This window comes from Coloeus monedula (genome assembly GCF_965178545.1).
Source record: "Coloeus monedula genome assembly, chromosome: Z".
Lineage (NCBI taxonomy): Eukaryota > Metazoa > Chordata > Aves > Passeriformes > Corvidae > Coloeus > Coloeus monedula.
In genome coordinates, this window is record NC_138822.1 from 648,552 (window position 1) to 676,493 (window position 27,942).

The 27,942-nt window shown below is 41.5% G+C and overlaps 1 protein-coding gene across 2 annotated transcripts in view; it reads left to right on the forward strand.

Moving 5' to 3' along the window:
• The window catches only part of MSH3 (mutS homolog 3), an 89,485-nt gene that overhangs the window by 37,540 nt on the left and 24,003 nt on the right, over nucleotides 1-27,942 (forward strand). For both annotated transcript variants that reach the window (XM_082301435.1, XM_082301436.1), the window contains exons 11-17: nucleotides 3,098-3,182; nucleotides 3,759-3,868; nucleotides 13,231-13,363; nucleotides 21,010-21,197; nucleotides 23,704-23,872; nucleotides 26,070-26,134; nucleotides 27,440-27,556. In XM_082301435.1, the coding sequence (XP_082157561.1) occupies nucleotides 3,098-3,182; nucleotides 3,759-3,868; nucleotides 13,231-13,363; nucleotides 21,010-21,197; nucleotides 23,704-23,872; nucleotides 26,070-26,134; nucleotides 27,440-27,556 (867 nt within the window). The remainder of the gene's footprint in view (nucleotides 1-3,097; nucleotides 3,183-3,758; nucleotides 3,869-13,230; nucleotides 13,364-21,009; nucleotides 21,198-23,703; nucleotides 23,873-26,069; nucleotides 26,135-27,439; nucleotides 27,557-27,942) is intronic.

Consider the following 27,942-nt stretch of genomic DNA (forward strand, 5'->3'; position numbering starts at 1 on the left):
CAGAAGCATTAGAGATTTGGAAAAGGAAAGTAGTTGAAAATTCCCTATCTAAATAACGTGCATTCACTTAGGCTGAAATACTAAGTATGAAACTATATTTATTATCACCTGTGGAGAAAATAATGAATACAGCAATAAAACCACCATTCGCTGCAAGCTTCTTGAGTGGCAAAATACCAGAATCACAGACTGCTTTGGATCAGAAGGGACTTTAAAGCCCATCCAGTGCCACCCCTGCCATGAGCAGGGACACCTCCCACTGTCCCAGGCTGCTCCAGCCCCAATGTCCAGCCTGGCCTTGGGCACTGGCAGGGATCCAGGGGCAGCCCCAGCTGCTCTGGGCACCCTGTGCCAGGGCCTGCCCACCCTGCCAGGGAACAATTCCTTCATAAAACGAAATCTCTCCTTAGTTTAAAGCTGTTCCCTCTTGTTGTAACCGCCTGTGTAGAAAGTTGCTCTCACTCTTTTTTATAAACCCCCTTAAGTACTGAAAAAATGACAAAGATGATCCAGTTTCTCCAATAACACATAATGATTGAAGTCTGAGGATGTACTTTGCTGTCCTGAGGCAGAGCAGTAACCTTTTCATACTCATCATCGTGTGGTCCTACTCCGAAAAAGTAATTTTATGAGTAGGAACCTCATTCTCATGAGTAGTCCCTATAAGATTCCTAAAGCTTCCTAGAAGCTTGAGTTTGTTTACTCTTTCCCTTTCTCTGAGCCCAGAGCTGACGTAACCCTGCCTTGCCACACTCCTCTGTTATGGACTTGCCAGCTGTTTCCATTACTTGGGTTTTGTGCTGTTTGAGTACTTGAGACTGTCGCACGTCAGTTCTTTGAAACTGGGGTCACAGTGTCACCTACAGGAGGAGTTGTGGCCTTGTGATCCTGTCAAAATGATTTCTGAAAGGTCACTTTCAGCAGTGCAGGAGAGGGCTGATAGCACCACATTAGCATTTCACACAAGGATCATGCTGAGGCCTTTGCTGCAAAACCAGCCCTGACTTAATAGATACTTACAACCTTCTTCTGCCATTTGGTCTCTAAATACCTTATAAAGAACATGGGGTTTTTTCACATTTTTATCAAGTGCTGATCCCAGGCTGAAGGAAGATGAGCGGGTGGAAGCAAAACATGTTCTGTGACATGCAGAATTGTTGGTTGGGCATATCCTGCAGTTGATCTTGACTGTTACTCATATACTCTAAACTCTCAATTACCAAGATTAATAGCAGGATGAAGTAACTCAGATAAAGAAAACACCTGGGAAATGTAAGACACACATAATTTATGCTATGAAAACAACTTCATCTTATCTGATCTGAAAGAACTGTAAATATACTGTGAGAGAACAGTAAATACGCTGTCAAAGAAGAGTAAATACACTGTGAAAGTAGAGTAAATCCACTGTGTGGTGGAACAGAGTGAGTTCCTGGGCAGCCCTGCTGTGAACAGGGTGTGTCCTGTGCTAGGTGCTCTGAAGCCAGGAGAGGTGGGGGAGCACCAGAGCCAGTAAAATCCACAATCCTGAAACTCTGATGCGACAGGAAGACCCAGGAGCACCCTTTGGCTTTTGAGAGGAGGTGGAAGGAACACCCAGCTGGGTTTAAGGGACCAAAGGCTTGAGCAGTGCCAAATAGGGAAACTGCAGTCAGTCCTGGGTGTAGAAAGGTGCTTTTGGAACACCAGATGGGACTTGTTGTTTTATGCAGGGAGTGGGACTCAAGTAGAAACCATTCCTAATTAATTTTTGCCAGCATCAGCAGTTGTGACTGAAGATAATAAAGGGAGTATTGTTTTGTTGCTTACAATATTGTGTAATTTGGAAAGTGTTGCTGGTTTTGCTTCCAGTGTTTTCTTTTGCTGGTCAACTTCGTTGGTTTCTGAAATAGCACACAAAGCAGAATAATTATGACTATGGGTACGGTTCTGAGTCAGCTGTACTTCCAAGCTGTCATTAAACTTCTTGAGGGCCCTCAGTAGAATCTGCTTTTTTTACAATTCTGTGGAAAATACTTCTAATTTGACCCATTATTTAGGAAAAAAATTGGTAGCAGTCCCAAGCACCTGCATACAACATAAATATATAAGATTAGTTTTTGAATATTTCATGTTTCTGAAAGTTTTGGTGCTGTTCTTGTTTTTAGTGTAGCAGCAATGCAGCTGTGTGTGCCTAACAGAAAAGGTTGAGAATTCAGTACTTTTCCAGAGGGTTTAAAATTCAATGCACTGAAAAAAAAAATGGTGGAAAGTCAAGAAAACAGTTTTAAATATTGCCCAGCAAATGGTTCTGCTTAGTCTAAGCCAGCAAAGAGTGTCCTAGATTCTGTGCAGAGGGCAGTCAGCAGGATGATTAACCCAGACAATCATGACTTGATTTGTCAGAAGCATTTAGTGAGGGTATTGCACTTCGTGGTCCTGACTACTATGTGTGTGTCTGAGGCTGAAATGATTTTTATATCTAATGTGATTGCACACCTAATACCATTATTTTATTAAATAAAGCAACACAACCTTTGGGTTGGTCTCATCCGGTTCTGTGAAGGAGTATCAAAAGTCAGGTAATTTTGGTCATGGTTATTACATAATTAAAACAAAATCAAATAGTTTCAATCTCCCCTATTTCTGTTTTCCTACATAGTTGCACTTGCAGCCTGTTTAAATTTTCAGTAGTGATAAAAAATATGAATATGTATTTTAATATGATGTTTTGAGGATGATTTGTGTTAAAAGTCTGTTCCACTCTTAAAGTATAAATTGTTAGTCCTATCCTTGCTAAATTACAAACTGAATAAAGTAACCATTTAGTGGAAAAGGGTTAGATAACAGGAGGGCTGGATTTTGTTCTGAGCTTTGTCAGAGTCATTGTAGGAAATGGGGAAGTGAGTCTGAAACTTTATTTTCCCAAGCAGAAAGTTAAAAGAAGTTATTAGTGTTCAGTTCCTTTATTTATTTGAACAGATTTTAATTTCCTACTTGACTTTTTAAAATTTGTTTGCATAACTGTTGAGTTCTCTAATGTGAGAAACCTGATAGTGTTTCAGTGTTCTGCCTGTGCCCAAATTTAAGATATAACATCTGAAATTCCTCTCCCCAGCAATTTCAAACGGTTGTCTAGTGAAACTGAATACATGACAATTAATGGGACAACAATGAAAAATCTTGAAATTTTACAGAATCAGGTAAGGACCAATGTAATGCTTTTTTAGTAAATGCTGAGATTTTCACAGCTATTGGACATATTTTTCCCAGTGAAGCTCATCAGATTTGCAAATCTGGCCCATAAGTCTTAAATTATTTTAAATGGGATCAGACTGAAGGAAGATAACATTTTCAGAAGCATAAAAGTAGTTAATCTGGTCTGGCTTTTACTGTGAGTTAGGAACATTGCTGCACTTTGACTAACAAAGAACTTTCCTAAAATTTAATTTCTTCAGCAACTGCAGTTGAGTGATGTCTGCAGTAGGGTTTGTTTTAGTGCTCCTGCTCAGAGCTTTATGCACAGACTTATTTTAACTGTTTAATTCATTCTGGTCAATTTCTAAAAGCCATTGTCTAGCTAAAGGAAAAACATACTTAAATATCTTATGCCTCCTGGAGGTAGCTGATGTAAGGCATTGTTGATGAATGAGGTTGATAATGAATGTACAGTTGCCATATCTTAAAGCCTAAACACAATGTTTTGAATAACGTGAAGATCCTTCACTGCAAAACCAACTGCTCAGTTAAAAATAATTAAGCTATTTTCATTGTTTTAGACTGACATGAAAACTAAAGGAAGCCTACTCTGGGTCTTGGATCATACTAAAACTTCCTTTGGACGTCGAAGGCTGAAGAAATGGGTAACCCAGCCCCTTCTGAAATCCAGGTGAGATGGTTCCTTATCCTGGGCTAAATCTGTGTTTTATAGTTGTGATAATGAGTATGCCCAATGAATTTTGTTTGTCCAGAAGACCTGAGATCCACAGCAGAGTTTGCACAGGAAGTGACACAGTAGAAGTTGTGGGTGTTATATTTAGGTTTGAAGGAGTTAAACCACTCTCTCTCGGCACAGATAATTACTAGCGGGTTTGGACCAAGTTAGAAATTGCTTTGCAGAAGTCAGATTGGACACCATTCTAATTCTGTATCCTTTTTTAAACAGTTAATGAGGATCACCTGGGACCGCAGGTTCTTTTATTCCTAAACTTGCCCATTAATGTTGAATGTCTTCCTTGCTTCACCAGCATTTACATCCCTAATGTGTTTAATTTCTTCTGAAGCAGCCGTGGATGTTTTTGTTATCCCTGCATACATGTATTGCACCAGGAGAGAGTTCCTTTTTTATTAATCCTGAAATGTGATGATGGTTTGGCCACTCCTGTATTTTGACCTGTGCTTGATTTATTTATCAGTGCTTTAGAAGTGATGTATTTTGTAGCAGTGCTATGCTGGTTTTCACTTGTCTCGGTTTTGAAATGGGCTCCATCTTTTCTGATTTCTCTTTGCTGACCCGATTTGAGTGTTGTGCTTGAATGTGAGGTAAATAGCAGTATTGAGTCCATGGGCTGCATTTGCCTACATGTTGAGTTTTTGGATCCATTCATTTGGGTGTGTGTTTCCTGAGGATTATTAATGTAGAGTTCATTGAAGTTGTCACTTTCTTCCCTTCAGTTGTAGCATACAGCAGGTCTTTTGACTTGGTTATCCACAGTATCGTTCCCCTCTGTTTTACTTCTGAAAATATATTAAGCAGTTTTAATGTTTATTGCTTTTTGACAGGTTTAAATGGCGAGGTATACCAGTGTTTTAGCATCTTGCTGTTGCTGGTAATTTACAAATGTTTCTTCAGAAGCATCTATTTTTCCTTGACCAAATCTAGTATGTTAAAGCATTGTACTTCTGAGGCATCACTACTTAATTTTCTTATTAGCCTTTTTGTAATAAGTTAATTTCAGTGGGCCTCTTGTTTTTTGATTCTTCTGGTAATAGCTTTCATGTATCTTACCCACTTGCAAAGGCTTTTGATGTGACCATCCTAAGCAGCATGGAGGTCAGTCAGAGCATTGCATTCACCTGAAAAGCATTTAGGTAGAATTCCGCTGCCACTTTGCAGGAATACATGGAAATAAATCAGTTTATTTCTCTTCCTGCCGTGGCGACCTGCTGGGTTTGTGTGTGCAGCTGTCAGCGGAGGGAGCCAGAGCACTGAGGATGGCCCCGGGCAGGACGCTGCTCGGGCTTCTCCCAGACCCCTCCGGCCACGCTGCTCCTGAGTGACCACGCCTGTAGGTCAGCAGCTCAAGCACCGCTCCACAGGGAGATGGAGCAGACTGCAGACTGCTTCCCTGGGGACTTCAGGCCCTCTTTGTTAACCAATATGTTTAGTTTAAACTCTCCCTTCTCTAAGTGCAGAACTTTACAGGCTCGTAGTTCTGTTTCCTTCTCTTACTCCTCTGCTCCTTCCCACTTCTAGAGAGGGATGCTTGGCATTTTCTGTGGCTGGAGATGATGGTGCTCCTCAGTACTACTTGAAGCAGAAAAAGCTATTTTGCTCTGTGTACTTCTCCCTTTTGTACTCTCAAGTTGTAATTTCGGATAGTTAGTGCATCAGGCATCTGGCAATATTGTTCCCAGTAATGCACAAAAATGCACTCAGAGAACATTCCGTAATTGTAATTTACCTGTGCCTCCTGGAGTGACATTCTCAGAGGAAGTAAGGCTTCTGTACTGCATCTTTCCCAGTCACTGAGTAGGTGTATCAAGAAGTGAGAGGGTGTAATTACTGCTTTATGCCTTGGAGTTGAAAATCACTTGGGATGATGACTAAATTTCCTGTGAAGGAACCATACATTAGATTGAATAAAGATGGAATGTGTACAGACTCATTTGGGCAAACTTGAAGATATTCTTTAAATCATCAGTGATGCAATACATGTAGAGACAAAATCTGTACATTTGGGAAAAAAAGAAATGGCAAAAAAAAGCTTAACCAATAGGGGTGTAAAGTCCTCACTTACTCACCTGGGTACATGAAGGTAACGAGATAAGAGTGTATCAGTCACCAACAACTGAGCTTTTTAGGAGTAATGAGGACAGTTGTTTTCCTGCAGAAGTTACGTATTTTACGTGGATTATAGAAGTGGTATCTTACCTCTGAAATTCAAGTTCCATCGAGTGCCTTTCTCACCTGATGTCTGTAAGCAGAGTGGAAGGAAATGAAAGAGATGTCCTGGAACATTTCTGAGTGAGTGAAACCTGCCGTCCTGTCGGGCAATGGGGTTCCAGCAGGAGAGCAGCAGAGCAGCCACAGGGCTCAGGACAGCGCACAGGGTCCAGTGTGGTAGCACAGTGTGATCTTTGTGTCTTTGTCTGTGTGCAACAGTTACAAATATTTTCCTTCCTAATGCGAAATAGATCTCAGAACCCTTGAGGCTGATGTGAAAGTCATTGCTTTTTCAATAGCTGCATGAGGTGGAGAAGGACAAGGTTCACACAGGCCTGTGTGAACTCTGTGGCCTGTAAGTACAGGCAGCACTGCATCAGGAAGGTGATTCCCCTACTCTCCTGCTCTTGCTGGAGAGGTGGAATGTCTTTTAACCATCAGTGGGTGGACAGGATATGTGATTTCTGGTGCCATAGCCAGGGGGAGGGAGAGACCTTGCTGTGGAACTGGGAGAGAACCTGACTGCTGTTTGCTTCTGTTGCAAAAGTGCCTTCTTTGGGTTAAAAGAGTTTCTAATGCAAAATTTTAAAAGCTGAGGGATGTGTGTGAGATAAACTGGGAGTGGTAAGATACTGGGGGTGTGTGATGTGCACATATTAGTTTGCACAGTAATCTCTCCCCTTGGGGTGTTCTGTACGGGTTTTTGAGGGCTTTCATGTTTGAAGTAGTTTAAACAGACTGAGTGACCCATGAGTGCCTGGATTGCTTTACTTTAATATTCTTCTGTCTCTCTTAGAATTTTAGTGTTACATATGATGTGCCTGAATTTATCTGTAGCCAATTTATATTCGCCTGATCTTTTTCTAGTCAAAGCTGATGTTTAAATCTCCAGAAAGGAGAAAAATTGTATCTGTTTAGACAGTTGCCAAAAACATGTCAACCTTTGCTTTGTGCTTTAGAGGAACCAAAATTTTAATTACCTCTCAAAAACTGGATTTCCATTTTTTCCCTGGGATTCCTTGTCCCCACCTTTTCTTCCAGTTCTAGATGAGATGATGCTTTTATAATATTGAAGCCTGGTAGGATAGTATTGATAATTACTATTAGTCTGAATATGCTTTGTTCTCAGGAGCTCAGAATGACTTAAGTATAGCAAATTCAGAACTGCACAATTCAGGACTACAGACAGTTCCTTATCTACTCCTGAAGAAGAGGAAGAGTGTAAATTGGCATTACTAATGCAACATGCATTACTTGGAGGATATATACTGTAGAACTGGGAAGAAGAGGGTCCCTTTATAGTGAGATTGGCAATGACATCTTTTGTAATATAAAATAATGTTTTGTTCTAAATTTTCTCACTTTGAATGTATTGAGTGCTGTTTTAGTTACACTTCTATACACAAAGTATAATCCTAAAGGAAATTCTTTCAAGTTTGACTTTGTCCTTGTTCTCATAATTAAAATATCAGGGCAGTAAAACAAACTATCTAAATGTCCTTGGAGAAACCCATCTTAATTCGGACTTAAATTGGTTGTCAGTTGATACCATCATCATCCAGTGCAGGATTAGAATTTTTTTTTTTCCCCCAGCAGTACTTTATGAATAAAATCCTCTGATCCTACAGCAGGGCTAAATTTTCCTCCTAAGAATAATGACTTTATAGAATCAGTGCCAGTATAAAATGCACAAATGCAGGTTACAGCATATGCCTGAGATCTCAAAATTGTTTTAGGAAAGAAAAAGATTGCAGCATCATCACATGTATTGATTCATTTTTGCTAGCTGTGTTTTGGTCCCTTTGAATGCTGTGTCTAATTCCTTATAAATGGAGCAATCAGGCATTCATTCATGTTGGCTAAAGTAGCTAATTGTTCCCTTTTTAGGCACAAATAGCTGAAATATATTGTGTATGAACATAAACAAAGTGTTTGATTACCATTTGCATATTTTGGACGTTCTTTTAACAGATGTGAAGATAAAGTTTAGGGTACTTGTATACTGCTGTTAAGTATTTGAGATCCATTCAGGGAGATTGTCCTCTCCTGGCTGCATGTTCACATTGGACCTCTCTGGAGAGCCATGAGACATCAGTTTTGAGAGTAAATTACTTGAAAAACAAGTGAACAGATCCAGAAGGATGCTTAATTTTTTTAGGTTTCACTTAAATTTCACTGCACTAATTATGATAGAATTACCCTTGTTTGTACTTTTTTGTTGGTGCTAATGGATAAAATTCCAACAGTCACACCAAAATTTTACAGATGGGGGTTCATCCCATAAATTAGCTAGTTTCTAGCTCAGCCAGCCCATAAGTAAAAAGCCAGAGGTAAGGGTGGCATCCCAGCCTTTAGGGGAAGGGAGCACCCAAGATTGGCCGGGGCTCATGGCTGAGAGGAAGGGCAGAAGTTGGAGGGCCCACAGAAGGCCCCGGGGTTTTGTTAGCAGATGACACACCTGGCAGGGAAATTGGTCTGTTATCCTGAGCAGGATAAGCACCAGCAGTGGGGTTTGACCAGAGGGACAGAGTGACAGGGGAGAGAGAGGGGGGGAGGTGGATTAGAGAGGGGAGAGAGGAAGAAAGGGAGGGAGGGCTCATCGTTCCTGGCCCTGGGGCGTGCACACCTGCGGCCCCACTCCTGCAGGCACCTGTTCACAGATAAGATCTCCTGCCCTGGAGATAAGCTCCTGGGTTTCTGTGCACAGTAGTTACGAGAGGCAGTCTGTTCCAGACCTGTCTGGAAAAGGGTCGGAGGCTCCGGAGTGTGGGTGGTCCTGACCCTCCTGCTTCCTGACCTCGTTCCTGTTGATCTCCAGCAGGCACAGCACGGATGTTTGTCCCGGAAAAGTGCGTCCCTGCCTCCACAGGGTCCCTGCTCCAGCCACAACAGTCCTTGGTTGCCATTGCCAGCAGCCTTGGCTGCCTCTGCAGCTGTCGCCCGTCGGCGTTGGGGTGTTCTTCGCCCTGACCTCCCCGGCTTCTGCAGTAAGCCAGGGCTTTTTCTCTTCTGTTCTTTGAAAGGACATCCTGAGTTTATGGACTGCATAGTGGTAATTCTGCCAGGGCTGTGGGTTTTGATGGCATTAATTGCCTGTCATGAAAGGGAGTGGTCTAAAGCAGGGGACACTCTGTACCATTTAACATGGTCTTTAACTTAATCAGCTCATCCAAAGTCTTCATTCGTGAACGGAGGTCTGAGGGGAGGTCAGAAAAAAACCCATAATACATAATCGAATAATTTAAATTATACATTTTCATTCTTTACAATGCTGCAGTTAGGAGGCTGCTAGGCTTCGATTTAGGTACCATAGTCCATGGAAGGCAGTGTGTGTTGTTTCATACCCTTCATTATGTTTTTTAAGGGGTTGAATTCCTGTAACTGACAGTTCTGCATATCTCTGTTCTCTTAGAATGGATTTAATAGTTAATAAAATTAATTTTAATTGTATACACTGTACTTGAGTTATGTCCTTAGCATGATGAATGAATTCATACTGTGTGCATTTAGCATAAGTTAAGAGATTTCTGATAAATTCGTATTTATTTACCTTGGCTTTAAATAATACCTTACATGAATGAAAATGTCCTGCAGCTATTATATTGCAGTTACATTATCAATTTCACTCTGCTTTAAATGTAACGATACATTTTCACATCTAAAAATGTTAGGTTTGCTTTGCTGCAGGAGAGACCAGCAGACCTCTGTTACCACTCCAGCAGCCAGCAACCCTGTTCAGACTGCTCAGATGTTAATTCAGTGCAGTGCTTTCGTGTCTGCAGCCTTCTGCTTTGTCAAAATAATTTTTAGTTCAGGATTCAAACATGTTCTTCGTATTTTCTAATTTTCTGTATTGTTCACTGTTTGGCAGCAGAATAATGCAGGGGAGTATCTCATTATTTCACTTCAAGTAGTTCTTCTAAATGACTCCAATAACAATTCTGCAGTTAGATTTTGTTATGTTTAAATACACTGCAAAGTGATTTTCGTATTGTATTAATGATGCTATTCTTAGAGGGGGGTATGGCAGAAGTAAGAGTATTGCTTTTAGTCAACTGAATTATGTTACATTATTCCACAGAAGATTGCTTGGAAAATTGGATAAAGCTCAGATTGCTGACATGGTTTATACAGATGAGAAAGAACAGGCTAATATTGCACCTAAATGCAGCATGAAGTAGCATCAAGTTTAGCTGGCTGTTGAGTTTCTTTGCATAATGTTAGATTCAGGTTTTCTGGTGGTGGAATTCTTTTCCAGACCACAGAGAGTTTGGCAACCCCAAACTGTGTATCATATATGCTGGGTAACTGTACAGTGCACAACAAATTTCTTTAGAGATGGCTTAGCAACTGATCAGTGTAATATGTATATATTTATATATTGGCACTCAATAAAATGTTTGTTCATTTCAGTCTAAATATTTAAAGTTTAAAAGCATACTTTAAAATTTATCATCTGTTTTTATGATATCTTGTCCCAGTCCTTCCTTCCTCATGGGCAGCAAAGGACACAATCCTTCGCTGTACTTTCTGACTTTTGAAATAGGAATCCCAGTAGGTTTTCGTTACAGGTGGAAAAAAAGGGGTAATTTGGTACTGAGTACCATTTTCCTGACCCTTTCTTCTTTGTGGGAGTAAAGCAGAAAAACTGTGTGGATGCTTAGTTTTAGATTACTGGAGCTCCAGTAACACAGCCATATGTGAGGATGATTGAAGTGCAGATTAGGCTTTGGAGGGAGGGGTTTCTCAAGTATCTCTGTCTATTTAACATATTGCTGCCAGTTTCCAGTTGGCTATATAGTAATAGTGCCATTTAAATTAAATTAAAGTGTTCTGGAACAGAGTTTTGCTGCTTACAGTGCTTTTTATAATACAAAATAAAGGTTTTTATCTTCTTTAAGGTACATACGCTTATAATTTAACAGTTCAGTACTCCCTCATGTGGAGGAGAAGTGTTCCAGGGTTTCAAGTGCAGCAAGCTTAAGTAATTCTCCATGAAAATGGGATTGTGGGTGGTGACACTGACCCTTCAGAACATCACTGTAGCTGCTGGTTTGGGGCTGTGTGCTCAGGGTGGCTCTGCCGTGGCTGTCAGCACTGCTCAGGTTCCTCCCTGTTACCCTGCTGTCGGTGGGAGCACCTCTCTGACGGGCAGAGCTGAGATCTCTGCTCCTGGGGTGCAGCTCCTGTGGGTCATTCACTGCCCTGCCAGGCTGCTCCAGCACGTGGGGCGGCTCTGACGGCTCGGGGCCAGGGCTCAGGTTGTTCTGTGCTCAAGCAGCACCACTGCCAGTGGCTGCTCTGTGCTGCTGCTGCTGCTGCTGCTGCTGCTTCCAGGTCACCTGGCTGCCCATAGGAATGGGGGAAATGTGTGAATTTGTGAATGTGAATGTGTGAATTTGGCATTGCCGGAGCAGTGGATCGGGTGTTCTTGTGACCTGCAACAGGACTGCTAAGCAGAGCCTGCCAAGTCTCACCTTTCTGTTTTCCTCAGAGTTGGGAAAAAAGCCAGTGTTGGATAGCGGAGTGTTGTGAGTGCTCCGGTGCTATCAGAGAGTCTCTGCAGTTCAGGGATAGTGGTGAGTTCCCAGGGTGCCCAGGCAGCAGAGGCTGTCCCCTGTTCACGTGGCAGCAGTGGGAGGGTGCACCTTCCCGTGCTCCAGGGCACAGGTGGGCAGGGCCATCCTGGTGTTGTACAGCAAGGCTGCTCTGGGGGTCAGGGTATGTCATTTGTGGCAGGTGAGGGAATGGTTTTACTGCTTTGGCATAAAGAAGTGTGACACTGAAACAATCCTGGCACATGACAGCTGTTAGGTTTGTGTTTATCTGAGAGCACACCCAGGCATGATATTCCCCTTTCACATGAGGTGCAATAAAATTTCAAGGACTTAGATTCAGCTGTCTTCAGGGCCAGAGGCCTCTAACTGCTGGACTGTTGTAATGTCTGCAACCTGTGGAGGTGCCTAATTTCTTTGGTTTCCTCATGGACACCATTTATGAGCAGCCACACTGGCAACTGGCCTGAAAGTTCTGCAGTAAAAGCCAGGGGCAAGACAGGCAATCTTCCAGAAATCTTCCATTTGGATTGTGTCCTTAGTTCCCATCCCTCTGTGCTGGCTGAGCTCTGAGCATCTTGCTGGTCCCTGAGATTGTGGGCTGGGCTGCATGTGCACACACTTGTCTGGGATGTGAAGTGTCTGCATCAAAGGACTGATTTCTCCTCAAACTGCATGGATGGATGGGCTTTGGATACACCCATTCACCCCTACTCTCAGTACTGCCCTGGGAAGCAGCAGGAAGCTAATTTGGTTGCGCAGAGAGCAGAAATGGAGTTACCTCTGCAATCTACAGCCAGTCCATGGATATGTTGGAAGGATACAGAGGAGATTGGGGTAAAACTTGGTGGTAGTTGTCCATTTTTGCAGCCCTTTGCTTTTAAGAATATGATTGTAAGAAAGGTGCCAAGAACTATGGAATTGCCTCTTCTCATAAAAAAAGTGTTTCCTCACTTCAGGAGGACATTTCCTTGACTTCAGTCCCAAAACACAGAGATAAATGTTACAGGTTTTAGCAAAAAACCAGTAAAAAAACCAGCACAGTTCTGATCCATGTAATTGCCAATCACTGGTTGGGACCAGACACAGAGGGGCAAAATGGTAAGGGGTATTTACAACCTGCTGGAATAAAGTATGCTACATGGCGTTCAGATGTGAACTCTAAACTCCCTCTGCCCGTCCTCCAGGCACTTGTCTGTACAGTTGGGGTGGAGTACTCAGGATTCAGTGTTATTCCTGTTATAACCCCCAGAGACACATGCAGAATTGGGCACTGAAGTGTGTATTGGGCTGTTGTGAGCACGGAGAGGGGAGAACGAGCTCATGTCCAGGATCTTGCTTGCATTTTGAGTGAAATCCCGAGATTCTCTGCATTCCTCAGCTCTTTTACCAGCCTACTCATGAGGATGTGCCATCAGTCAAGGATTAAAAAAAATCAACCCAAAGCAAACCAAAGGAAGAGGTTCATTAGATGTATGCCTTCCCCTCAGAGAAATACGAGTTTTAATTATTGATCATCTTCTTTTACAGTGAGATAAATGCCCGGCTTGATGCTGTGTCTGAAATTCTGCTGTCAGAATCCAGCGTGTTTGGTCAGATTCAAACTCTGCTTTGTAAGCTGCCAGATTTACAGAGAGGCCTCTGCAGTGTCTTCCACAAGAAGGTATACCCATCATTACACTAATTTATTGCTCTCTAAACAGCATCATTCTGTCTTAGTGTACTTCCTTTGGTTTTGCATGTTTGTTTAAAAATGTTTTCTACTTAGCAAGACTGAGGCTCACATATTAAAGGGATGTGAGTTTATAAAAATCAGATGTGGTAAAATCTTATTTTGTGATCAGCAATATGCTGATAGAAGAAATGTCTGGGCAGGGTTCTAAAGCAAGTGCTTTGGATTGCTAGTGATAACAGGGAAACATCTGTGGTAGTCATGATTTAGTGGCTGGGTTCAGCGAGGTGGCATGGTGCAATAACCATTTGCCATTAACTGTTATTTGCCTTAAAGCTTTGCATTCCATGTGGTGATCTAAAATCACATGTGCAAGTGAAACCACTTGGCTGTAGTTTTCTGTTTTGAAGTGAATGTTGATTTGTTTGTAAATCCTCTAGTTTGGACCTCACATCCACATTTTAACAAGAATCACTTATAATGAGACTCTGACAATTCTTAGCTGGAGCAGATTAATGTGCCAACAGCACCTGTGGAGTACTTAATGTTCTTTCATTTCACTGTTCTATTTAGAGGTTTTGACAGGTTGTTTTAGATAAAGGAATAGAACGAGAGCAAAGTTGCAATTTTTTTGGATGGTACAGCATAAAGTTTTCCTGTTCGTGATAACCTGAAACCCAGTTATTGTGCACTTTTTAAAGCCCTGAGGTGTTGCAGTGTTTGGCTCTTGGAAAGGCTTGCTTATTTCAGTGAATGGATGCAGAGGTCCAGCTGTAAGGAAGGTTGTGGCAAGAGGGAGTGTGCACCAATTTACCCATCCTCTAAAGTGTACCATATTCACATGAAACAATTGTTGGGTTTCTTAGTCCAAACAACTGCCCAGGAATTAGGTAATTCACTTTTTAATGGTTTAACTCATTTCAGGTTTCATACATAGTACCGTTTCTAGGAATGTATCCTCATTTCACAACATCCTGGCACTGCTCTGCTGCTGCCCTGTGGGGTTTGTTTGGTTTGGTTTGGTTAGTTTTATTTTCTGTGTGTACTCATTTCTTCAGATGTCCCTCCCTGCTGTAGAACTGCTTGCCTTTCTCAGCTTTAAGCTCACTTTTAGGTGGAGCCATGCAGAGACCTGGATGTTCGTGTGGTTTTTGAAATGAGGTGACAATGCAGTTTGTCTGAACAGCAGCCACTGTAGCGTGAAGGTATGTGTTTAGGGAGTCAGATGTTGGAAAGAAGCTGCGGGAGAGGAGAAATGCTCCAGCAGAATCCCTAAAAAGGGTAAATTAGGGAGGAAAGCTCTAAGGACACGCTTTTCATTTGAGGAATTTGCTTCCCCTGGTAAAATCCTGGGTTATGCAGAGCACTGTGGAGAGGACCTGAAGCACTGAATAATCTCTGAAGACCTTTAGGACTTCAAGGAGATGGCAGTGTCCCTGAGAGAGACAGGGTCTGTTTTCAATAAAGAGTCAAAAGGAAACTCTGGGAAATTGATTCTGAAGCATAGGTGGTGAATATGGAGCCTGAAGAAGGGTCCCAGTGAAGCAGATAGGTATTAGAGAACATGGAGTAACTGGGTTTCATGGATTTTTTTTGTGGGTCTTTTCCACCCCCCCCCTCCCCCCCAGTGAATGCTGCTATTTCAGTTCCCACCACAGAACCCTTTCCAGTTCTGTTAATTCCAGATGTCCATCTCTCACACACTCAAAGTGAGATTCGGTGCAATTTCATTCCCATGAAGGGAGTCGAGACTCTGGGTGGAACACACTGATGGCTTCACTGAAGCCATCTAACTAACTGCTTGTTAGTTCACTGTCAGCAGCAGGAAAAATAGGTGAATGTGACAAGCATTTCATCCTCCAGGCCCTTTTTACTTCAGTGAAGTTATTACCTGAGGAGGTGTGTTGTACAAGGAGACTCTGAGGTGTACAGACATGGCTGGGGTGTCTCAGTCATTCCAAACATTCTTTGGGATGTTTTTTTCAGTCAGGTCAGCCACTTCAGAAATTTCATTGTGCAAAGCCCTGTGCACCAATAACCTCTAGAGAAGACAGAAAAAAATGAAGGCAAAACAATGGTCTGTAAGGGAAAGCATCCTGATGAGAGCTCTTGTGGTAAAGGACATCCCTGTCTGTTTTCCTGGTCTGACTTACACTGGGGTTTTTTTGAAAGCTTGCTAATAAATTGTATCTAGTAGCGTAATTCAAGCTGGCAGTTTTAACTTGGCCTTTCACAAGTTCCCATTGCCTCAAACCACCAAGACCTGTTTCCGATTTATCCCAGGAATAAGCAATCTTGAATTAGAATAGCATTTTTGCAATGGGAATTGGGTATTCCCTTGGTAGTCACAGTTGAGCTGCAGTTTTGCCCCAGCCTGAAAAAGGACTGTGGGAGTGGTTAAGGAGGCAGGAGCAGTACTGCAGTTGCCATGGAGAGAGGAGTTAACTTCACAAGGGCTGGTTGTTGTTCTCAGTTTGTGCAGGTCCAGCACCTGACACCTTGCCAGGCAGAAATGCTCTCTACTGCAGACAGGCCTCACTCCTCTCTGTGGAAAAAGAAGGGTGAGTGCAGGTGAAATGTTTGAAGACTTCTGGGTAGCCCACAGAAGCTGACTGCAAAAGGAAGCTGAGAGACAGGCAATTTTAAAGAGCTTGGTCTCCGCAGTGCCTGGAGCTGATGCAGAATCAGGCCTTGGTGGCAGAGGTGGTGCTCGGAGTTTTCCAGCACCAGATCAGCCCATGGAGCCTGAGGAGAATCACCAGATCACCTGGCACAATTCTGACCACACACATTTCCTTCTGGCATCGGTGAGAGATACAAATGGCAGGACCCTACTTTTTTTTGCCTCAGTTAAAGTGGGAACTTGACTTGGAGTGTGGCAAAAGAGGGTCAGTGACCAATGTTTGAACAGGTTTTAAAACCAGTACGGAGTAAACATGCCATTAGTACTTTAAGAAATGTGTCCTACAGGCCAGCCTGATGTTTCTTGCTGTTTTCCTGCGTGGTTTTTCAGTGTGTTTCAGAAGATAAACATTTATGGGTTGAACCTGTATAAATATTTATCTTATTTGTACCCTTTGCTCAATAAACATTATTGTTTTGACTAAATCACAGTCACCAAAGGATTCGTCATAACAATTGGCCATTAAATGTACAAAACGGATTAAAGTGGAGCTGTTTACCTAAGGATGGAGAGCAATGATCAAACCTTACCACCACATGTAGTAAAACATCATTTCAGTTTGTTCTGCCTTTGACTTCGACCCTAGGCTCTCTCTTGCTCCCAGTTCCTCACAAGCTGCTGCACTTGGGAAGAACCTGTTCAGCTGTGGATCAGGCTCTAGAGGTTTCCTGCCCACGTGCCAGGCTGCTCACCTGAGCAGAATGGAGCAGGCAGGTGCTGCAAGGGGGGTGTTTAGTGCCTGTCTGCCCCCAGCCTCCCCGGGGATTGGCCTTCCCATTTTTCAGTGAATATCTCACTATTTCCTGGACGTAGCCGGACTCTTCAGAGGACAAGGGTGCAGCTCAGCTGGGTGCCAGGTGTGCTCAGTGGTGCTGAAAATGTGCCCTTCCCTGGAAGGTGCATTTGATACGTCATTGAGGAGGGTGTAATTTTCAGAAGATTCAGAGAAAAATGTTACGGTTTTGGTTTTTGGTTTGTTTTTTTCTTGTGTGAAATGAATACCTGTTATATATGCCCAGGAAATTAGTTACTGTTTGTATAGAATGTTTTAAATATGTTCTCCCCATAGGATAATCCTTTGACTTCTGCTAACATATACCTTTTATTTTTTACTTTTTTTTCTACCATGATAATAGCATGCACGTGTTGCTTATGCTACACTTTCAATCTTTCAAAGAATTAAAACTTTTAATCTTAAAAGAAGATATTTTTAGGTTTGCAATGCTAAATGCTGATTTGAGCAAACTGTTCCCTGTTAAGCTGATTAATATAAAGTCATAACAAGGGGACTTTGTAATCTTAAAATTAAATACCTCATTTTTCCCAAACCAAAGTGTGCTCTCTATGCTGTAGAGATAAAGGTGGGTACTACAATCTGACAAGAGTGATAAATGTATACTGCATTTAGACACCAGTATTTTTTATTTTAAATGCTTTTAACTTGGAGTGAGTGGTCAGTGGCTGTCAGCTGTGGGCCTCTGTTGGAAACAATTTCAGTAATGCAAACAGGGCTGGATTGCTGTCCATGTTGCTGAGAGGGCGTTAGATCTCTGTTAGATCACTGGCAGCCACCCCATTTCAGGACAGCTTGATAAACTGCTGGATGAAACTATTGTTTGGCATCACTCTGAGGTTATTTCTCCAGTGCCAGAGAAGTTATGGCTATCACTGGTGTCATCTCAAAATCAGACTTCAAAAGTAGCACTGGATAAGCTTGTGAGGATCTTCTGTGAATGCAAGGCTGTTAATCCTGCTTTATGTGAACAAGTTTTACTGTATTTTAAAAGCTTCTAATTTATAACGCAGTTATGTATCTTTTGTAAGGATACTTAGGATTTGAATGGAATCAGCCCCACTGTAATGGAGCCCAGCTTTTCCAGAGTTATTTGAAGGTATCTGTTCCAAGTTATTTGTTTGCTTAGTAAATTTATTTCTGCAGAGGAGACATTAAATTTTAGATGCAAAGTCCTGCAGTGTTACTAAAATGGAGCCAGGGGAAACAGGGACACTGAATCAGCACAAAAGGGGTATGTTCACCCTCATTCTTGGAGACACTCTATTTAATAAGGTTGTTTGCAGTAAAACATGCTGCATTTCCCTTTCTCCAAAGGTCTGTAGTCACAGAATCGAACAGGTTTTTCACTCATTAGGTGACTCTTACAGTGTCCTGTAGGCCATCAGAGTTGCTGTGAGGAACTTAAAGCATGTTTATTAATCATCTTCTGACAAATCTTATAACTTCAAGAGTTGTTTTAGGTGACACTGCCTTGAAATCCAGCTTTCTTCTCTTAGTGAAGCCTCAGCTCCACCAGCCTCACCACCCTGACTGGCGAATACCTCAGCCAGGTGTTCTCATGTATACCCACAAACATTTCCCCTTCCCACACTCCTGCAGATTGTGTACTGATCAAGGCCCTATTTACTTCCTTTTGTAAAAGAGGAACAATTAACCCCCCTGCCCCAATTAACATCATCTGGGGAACTGATGAGTTTCTTAGTGTGCATATTTGCTCCTGTCCTGTCCTGGGCACTGTTCCCCTGGGAATCACCCCGCTGCCTCCAGGGACCTCCTGTGCACACTCTGGAGTCCAGGGAAGTCTGGCAGGATTTTATCCCTCATCTGCATGGATGTGGATGATGATGATGATGATATAATCGGTCAGAAAGTGTTTTATTTGACTTTGAGTCCAAGCCTGGATTTATCATTTGTTCACAGTTTCAGGCCTTTCCTCTGTGCTTTGACTTCAAACACCGTTGACATATTTACTCCTTTATTTTTTTGTTTTATTTTGTTGTCAGAACTTTTGCAAGACAGAAGCAGTAAGTCCCAGATTATCAGAAAGATGATGATAAATTGCAGCAAGTTTTTTGCAGAGGAAACCCAAAGTTTTCATGAGGCAGAATGATGGACTGTTGAGAAGCAAGATTGAAAGACCTTTTTTTTTTTTTGTTAAATTGATGATTAAAGGAGAACAGAAGGCTTAGAGGTATTTGAAGGGTGTTAACAGCAAAGAAACAGTTGAGTTAGTGTAATACACAAGAGTAAAACCAGAGACATTTGGATTAATTTAATGGAAAGGAAATTTTTGCTAATAACACTTTTACATGATGATAGTTGTTGCATTATGGATTAGTGGTAAGCACACAGTATCTCGGAATATACAGGAAAACTAACACAGAAAAATTGGAGCATTTGCAGGGAAACCTCCTCATGGGTCTCCTCTATCCCTGACTCTGTGGTTCTGTAAAATAGATGAGCTTAGGTTTTCCAGAAACATTCAGAGTGCAGTGTCTGTGGCCTTTCTGAATTCCTAACTGTGGTTAAATTGCATTTTGGCTAATACTTGATTCTGTGTTTGGGTACAGACATTCCTTGGGAATAACTACAGTGTTATAGTGAGAGCATTGCCTTAGTTCTTGCATTTGAGTATGGGAAGAGAGAGAAAGAAAAATTTACTTTTGGGGAGGAATTGAAAGAGGATGACAAAATAAAAATGCAGATGTGTTCTGTGAAATAGTGAATCACTGTAGCCTCCCTCTTCTGTGAGCAGTTTTGTACTGATCACCACACAGTCCTGTCCAGAAATTAAATTCTAGATCTCTATGGTAGAAGAGAGAAAAAAATGTAGGAACAGAAGGATGTGGCAGACAAAGAATATTATATATCCTACTGCCTTCCTTGCATCCTCAGGTGAGAAAAATAAGCTGGTTTTCTTTCAGCATTGTCAGTTGACTGATAGGGGAATTTCAGAAGACTAAAGGAGGAATGTTTCTACAGATCAGTAAAATATGAAAAAACACCAGCATAATTACGTATTTATTATGGGCAACTTCTAAAAAATTTTCTGAAATTGGAAAGTCCTGGGAGTGCAACTGAGTTCAGCGAGTTTGGAGAGCACTGAGTGTCCTGTGGGACCAGGTTTCCGTTTGCTGTGCAGCTGTGGTGCAGCACAGATGCAAACCCAGTGCTGTGCAGAGCATTTCAGAATCAGCATTGCCTCCTGCGTGGGTGGGCATGGGAATTGTTTCAGGAGGGGTGGTCACTGCTTGAGAAGCCCTTCCTGAACATGAGCTAAAGGTAACAAACCATGCTGACACTGGGGAGCATCCAGAACCTAACAGCAGAAGGCTTGAACCACATTGCAGGTAACGTTAATGGTTCAAAAAGGGAGAGGAGATTCTCTCTTAGAGCTGGTGCTTTTGGTGAGAAGCTGCTTTAAGGGAAGCAGAGTGCTCCTGCTCCCTGAATGTCATGAATGAGGCTCTGACAGTGCTGTGTGTGTTGGCCCCAGGTTGGGATGTTCCCTTTTAGAGAACAGAGAGACAGAGAATACTCTGGATAACTGCCTGAATGAGGAAGGAGGATCCTCCATTGTGGTGATCAGAGGATGACAGATGCAGAGTGGGCTGGTGTGTTCTCCTCTGTCTTCCTCACGCAGGTCTGGGAGCAGCCAGACAGAGCCCAAGCTGTCAGTAGCTATAACCACTTCAAACAGGGTGCTGGTTTTCCTCCTCTCTATGTTTTTCCTTCCTGTGTTCCTGATCCCAGTCTCTCCCTGCCTGCGCCTGACCTTGCCTTCCAAACCCTGTCCTGCCAGGTCAGCAGCCTGGGGTGCACAGGACTGTATGGACAAGGTGTGGTGCTCCTGAAATTACCCAGCCTGCTTTGTTGGCTGTGTGCATGTTATTGCCCCTACTTCTGCTTTTCTATGCACATCTGCCCCCAGCAACAGGAGCGCTGGAGATCAGCTCATGACAAATTCCTAAGGACAACGGTTGAGACAATTGGTGTGATTAATTAACCCCCTGCATGGGGCAAGATGGTGCAGCTCTGTCACTGTCCATACATTTTATTTGCATTTTGTCACATTTTAAAAAAGAGCAGAACCTGTAGGTTTTCTGTTAGTGAAAATATAATGCATTGTAATGATTCAGACATTGCTTCCCTTCTCAGTGCTCTACGCAGGAGTTCTTCTTGATAGTCAGCACCCTGTCTCGTCTGGACTTGGAAATTCAAGCTTTTGTCCCAGTCATACATTCCCATGTGAGATCTCCTCTGTTAAAAAATGCACTGCTGGAAATCCCAGACCTTCTCTCCCCAGTAAAACAGTATTTAAAGATCCTTAATGAAGAAGCAGCCAAGTAAGTAGAAAAAATACGTGATTCTCCTGTGCCTCATAGGCTTTCTGAGTAGATGTGTTCAGTTATGCAAATTTTGCATCTTGGCTTAATACACCTTAGCTTTATATTTTTTATTTCATATTTATTTATGTACAGTTCCTTTTAGTTAAAGCAGAGTTTGTTGTTGTGGCTTCCATTCTGTTTTTAAAGTTAAACTAGGTGAGGGAGAATTTTGCCTAGTGGGTGTCTGCCTCAGGCTGAAGGATTTTTTGAAAGTTTCCCACCTGTTTTGGGTGATGAATTTACAGGAAAATATGTTTTGCATTACGCTAATTTGTTTAACAATTAATTAATTAATTAAAAATCAATAAATTTTTTTAAAGAGAAGCTAATGCTTTTGAAGACAGACTTGACCTTCAGCAGAGTGGCAGGTCTGGTGTCAGGAATATGCCTTTCACTATTTTTGTGAGAATGCATTAAAGCTGTCTGCCCTTTTTTGTCTTAATTACGTCCATTGTTTGTCCAAGAAAAAAAAAGACAGAGGAAGAAGATGCTAAATTGGAATTTATACACATTATATTGGAGAACATATTTAAAGAATTTGCTGGGTACTGTTAGCTCTGAAGAACTGCTGCCTCCACTGTTACCCCTGGATTATTTGCTGAGCTTGTGGCAAAAAGTTGTGTGTGTTTATATGGGAGCAGCATAGTCTTAACTTTATATTCAAAACAGACTAGAAATAAACGTCCACCTTATTTATAAAACATTTTTTATCTTCTCCAAACTGAGATTTAAAAATAAATCTTAAGAATTGAAGCCTAGAACCTAATTTTATTTGCTTTTGATTTAGAGATGGATCTGAGGTATATAAAGTTAGAAGTTGAGAAGGGCAGAAGGATTTCCTCTGACCATTGGAAAGGTGGGATTCTGAGATTCCTGCTGATGCCTGGTGCCCAATTGTAGTTGTGACAGTTTATGCCAAAACAGACCATGTCTAAATTGTACCAGATTTACTGTAGGTAGGTTCAAAACATGAGGTGTTTTTCTCTGTCACTGTGCTAATGATGGCTAGAATAGTACACAAGATACAATTGATCTGCTGATTGGGTATATTGTACTTACACTTACTCAGAAATGATTAACCTGACTTACTGTTTGGCCTTTATATCTCTCAAATGTATGTGGTGGTATTGTTTTTACTCAAAAACATTTCTTTCATCAAAATCATGGCTTCTACTCACAACCATCCATGCACACACACACTTGTGCACATCCTGCATCACGTGTTAACTTTGTTATGAGGTGTGGATAAAATCCTGTAATTGTTCTCAAAAGTATCCCTTTGCTCCAGGATTTTTTCTTTACAGGGAGTTTGGGATTTTGGGATTTGTGTTTTTTAAGGTGTCAACATTAAAATTTTTTGTAGGCATCACGTAGCAGTGACAGTCTTCAAAATCAGCTGCTGGCTACTAGTGATCTTTTTTTTTTTTGCCTTGCATTCCCATGGAAACTAGTCTAATTACCACAAAATCGTTTCTAAAAATTAGTATTGTACTTTAAAATGGCATCTTTGCTGTCACTTATGTAATGCCAACGACGATGGAATGCAAAGCCAAAGCACAGCTCTGTTACCTGCCTTGTCACTGGCTCCAGCTGTAGTTCCATGTGCAGGCAAAGGGGTAGTGGAGTAAGTAGAATATTAGATTTTTTTATTACTTCCATGCTATAGTACTTTCAGTTCGCTAATTACTTGCTCTCCACATATTAGTTTTCAAGGTAATTATATAATTAACTTGCAGAGTTCTGTATTGACTCTAAAATGCAAAGTTATATTGCAATTAACTTAGGGCTGATCACAATGCTTTTTATTGTTTGCCTGGTACTTACTTGCCTGGTAAGTTAAATTTTTGTTATGTTTGTTGACAGCCACATTTTTAATTGCTAGTTCAGCTTCTCAGTTTCAACCATTTCAGTGGCATTGCTTCTTTCAGGTTTCAGTCCTGATGCTGCCAAAACAGTTCTGTCATTTTTTTCTGGCAGTGAAACTAGAAAAGGACATTGTTTTGCATGTACTTAAAACTACTCTGGTTAATCTTTTCTGGACAAAAGAAGGAAGCTGCTCTGGGAAAGTGCTGATGGCATTCTGCTTCGATGAGGACCTTGAGGGGGGGGATTTTTCCGTGCAATCCTTACAAAAATGTGTCTGATTTTGGCCAAATTCTAAATGTGTCAAAAATCTGTGTTCATGTTATGCAGAAATTAGCTAAAGTTTCACATTTAACTGCAGTTAAGGTGTTGCCAGCAGCTGGGGGGCTCTGGATACAAAGTGCCTCTCTGTTTATGTTGTGGCTACACATTTCAGTAAATGGGCTGTACTGTGACCAAGCACCCGAAAATCTGTGTTTAGACGGGAATTAAGCTAATGTTAAAACAAATGAAAATAAATTAAAATAAGGATGCAGACAGTAGAATTGGGGAATATCTCTCTGTTTTTACTGTTATTTTATCTTACATTTTTTATGGATAGGACTGGAGATAAAACACAGTTGTTCAAGGACCTCACAGATTTCCCTGTCATCCGAAAGAAGAAGGAGGAGATCCAGGATGTGCTTTCTAAAATCCAATTGCATCTGCTGGATATTCGTAAACAGATTAAGAACCCTTCTGCAGAGTATGTTACCGTTTCGGGTCAAGAGGTACTGTGGGGTTTATTATGTATGACTGTACCCATCCTTGCCTAGAAAATAGCTTAAAAGCGGGACCTAGCTGGAACTCTATTCACTGAGTGTGGTGCTTCATGAGGGCATTTGACTATAATCTTTTGTACAACTTTGAAGAACAGCTTTTTTACCTTTATTTGTGTGACTCCTTTATTTGTTAAGTCAATCACTTTAGTGACTTAAATTATAGAAACACATCAGTGCAGCTGAATTTGGTTCAGTAATGCTTTGCTTTTCTGTCTTCGTAAAAACACTCACGTACTTGCAAGGTTAATTGTATGGCTATTAAGTGCTGGAATGCTCTCAGAGAACCAGGAAGCACAGCATTTGGTTAATTTGAAGAATGGTGAAAGGATTTCTGAGTACTGAGTCAGACTGTAATTTGAAAGATGGGAGAGAAGAGGGAACAGTATTAAAGAATATAAGTGTTGTTTTACTTCCAATTCTTGGAAATGGTGTTCTGGACTGGAACTTTTGTTGGTGGATGCAGTACAAGTGTGGGCAGGACGTGATCCAGCGAGCTGAGAAGTTCAGTGGTGAAAAACAGAGACAACAGACCCTGCCACGTTTGTGGGGGAACAGAAAGGAACAGTGAGGTAGGACTGCTCAGCGTTCTCCTATGGATCTGAGAGTAGGAAGCTGGGAAAAACTCTGCAGAAAATTGGGGAAAGAAAGGACTTAGGAAACAGAATGAGAGTTGTGAGTAGAAGAGAGGAGTGGGTGAGGACAGGGAGGGAAGGGGCTGGAATCGGCCGTGGGGCACTTAGGAAGCTGAGAAAGATCCAAGAGACACAGGAGGGAGCAAATAGGCACTGCTGAAAATGATGGAAGGGATGAATTAGAGACAGCAGCCTTTCATAAAGACCTGAAGTGGATGTTCCTGCTGAGGGTGAAGCTGAGAACAGGAAACACACAGCCCCAGAGTCGGGTTGGCTGTCAGCACAGAAGCTGAAATCCAAGGGAAGAGTGAAAAGAGTGTTTGAGTATTATCTGAGGCAGGGAAGAGCAGGATTTGCAAGGTTTCTCTCAGGGAAGCTGGGTTAATAGCTGCCATCTGTGTGAAGTAAAGAAAAAGAGAGGAACTCATCAAAGGGAGGAGAGCATCCGAGGAAGGACTGAAAAGTGGTTTTGGAGCCAGCAGTCACTGCACACATTTCAGAGAGGAGGCCTTTGTTGCAGGGCACGGCTCAGAAGCCTTTGCAGACAGAGATGTGTCTGGTGCCTTGATGAAAGGAGCTGCAGAGGTTGGGGATAGCTCTTATTTAATGACATCTGGTGTGGGTGTTTCACAGACACCAAAAGAGGCAGCAGAGAGGGGTCAGAGAAGATGGTCAGTGAGGAAAAGAAAGATGCCAGAGGAATGGAAATAATGGAAACTTAATTGTATGGGAGGAGTAGAACACAGGACTAGAACAGGAATTTATTTGGTTTGAGCTCTTTCTTCTTTAGATCTGTATGGTATATTCTCCTTATGTTCTTGTATCACCCTGATAGATGTAAAATTCAAATGCTTCTTCACAACAGAGAAATATCTTGGAAGTGTTTTGGGTGAATTAAGAACCAGTGCCCTCTGTCCTTGCTGTATTTGTGTGTTAGGACTGTTATTCTTGTTTGTTCTTGGGGGTGATTGCTGGCTCCTCTGGAAGTTTCTATCTAAATCTTATTAACCGCAATGGAAAAGTTTTGTCAGACATGGGTCTTGTGGCTTTCCGTAAATGTGGTCAGGTTCTGTGTTAACCTAATCTGTGCAGGAAATTCGTTTTCCAGCTGAATTCTGTGACGTGAGAATGCCTCCACTCTCTGACATTCAGGACCTCAGGCTATTGTTACAAAGATAACTGACATGAATCATATAAAATACTGCAATAAACACGTCACGTAAATTTCACTGCACTGAGCATCTTGACACTGCTGCTGCTTTTCCCTGTGCCTCCTTTTCTGACCTGAGTTCATTTGAACCTGAAGCAAAGTTGTGTAGGTGCAGAGGGGTTATGTATGTCATAACCCCAGCTTTTTTGGGGGAGAAAAGAACATTCCCTTCTGGTCTGCTCTTTCTCTTCAGGCTCAATATGGTTTTTCCTCTGAGGCTTGCAGTTTGATAAATGACGATTCTGATTCTCTGCTCTTCCTTTGACTTCCCATCATGTGTAACGTTACATTTCTGTTATTTTAGTTTTTGATAGAAGTCAAGAATTCCCATAAATCATCTGTGCCATCTGACTGGGTTATGGTTAGTAGGTATGTAAAATGTCTTTGAAGTTTGTTCTAATAGAGAAGAAAAATCAAGAGGTATTTTGGTATTACAATTGATTACATGCACATTTTCATCGTCCCATGTGTTTAGGTTTGTTGGGGTTTTTTTTAGCTGAAAACCCAACCAAGTAGTAAAGTTATTGCTTAACAGCAAAACAACCCAAACAAAACCGAGGAAAATTGATTTCTTACAACATTTGTTTTTACACAGTACATCCTCAGAGCACAGAATTACTCACCCCATCTTTCAAGGTGCATGTCCTGGTGTCAGAACTATGGCCTTGATTCAGTTGTGCCTGTAGCTTGCACGTGCAGATCCTTCATACAGTTTTGATTGTTTTTGTTTTATTCAGAAAGGTCAAGTAGCTGTGCTAACATCTGTTCATACACCTCGGTAAATTCAGTGCATTTAAAATACCATTTTGCTTACTCATACAGGCAAGCTTTTCTTGCCTTGGGACTTGGTGTAATGTAAGCTTGAATCTGGATAATTTTCCAGCACATGAAACATAGATGGACTCAATGATGTAGTTGGCTTTTTTTCTTTTCAGTGATTTGATTTATGATTTGAATGGGTTGAATACCTGAAAGTTACAATGTCCATGTAAATGCTGAATTCTCCACAAGCCCCAGTGTGTAATGTGTGAGCACAGACATCTCTCACCAAGTTGAACTCTGAGGTGATGCTCAATTCACTTACGCAAGAATTAACACTCAATTCTCTTTTAATTAAACTTCTTTTAATACTCAAAAGTGCACAGATCAGACAGAATTAACTTGGTGAACAAATTACAGCTAGTCTGGATTCTGTAAAAGAATGCCTGGATATGCCAAATGCAGTCCTTAATGAAAATACATGAGTAAATAGCAAGTGCCTCAAGTGGAAACTAGCAAGACCATCTGTATTTTCTATGTTTATTTCAGGGTTATCATGAAGTTTTCCTCTTTAAAATGAATATGGTTTTGTCTAGTTCATTGTATATCAACCCGTCACAGCAAAGTCATGCACTTGGGCAGTTATGGCTGAGCAGTTTTGTGAAATACGTAAGCTTGGGTGATAATGCCACACTGTGCACAGCATTTCAAAGCCTTCTGATACCACTTTTTTCACAGTAGAGGCCACTGGAATCTATAGGGTTTGGTATCACAATGGAAGAGCTTTTTTTTTTTTAGAGCATCCATTGTCGAGGCTTACAGAGATTAAGGAAATTACTCCAATTTTGCATGTAGATGGTGTAGCTGATTGCCTGGTAACCTTGATTTCCAATCAGTCCTTTCTCTCCGTTGCAGCACAAAAGCTGTCAGCCGCTTCCACTCGCCTTTCATTACAGAAAATTACAGACTCCTGAACCAGCTCCGGGAGCAGCTCGTCCTTGGCTGCAGCGCTGAGTGGCTGCGCTTCTTGGAGTGAGTGCACCAGAGTCAGCTTTCACCACTCTGCTCCACCCCGCTATAGGAACAGAAGAATGCTTATCTTATAAACACAACAGCTCATAGTTACGTTGTCCTCACAAGTAGTCAATTAAAAGGTTGTTCTTCATTGTAAAGCATTTGAGGGCAAGACCTTTGAGCCCGCGTCCTGAGACCAGCAGTCATGTCTCTACATTTGAAAATTCTGATGAAAATAATACTTTAAAGTATATAAGGTGTCTCCCAAAGTTTGAAAAATAGTATCACAGCATTAAGAATCTGAAAGTACAATTAACTCTGAGTGAAACTGAATCTAGTTGGTTTTATTGGTTTTAGTATATTATTTATTAATATTATGTAGTAGTTGTATTATTTTTTATATT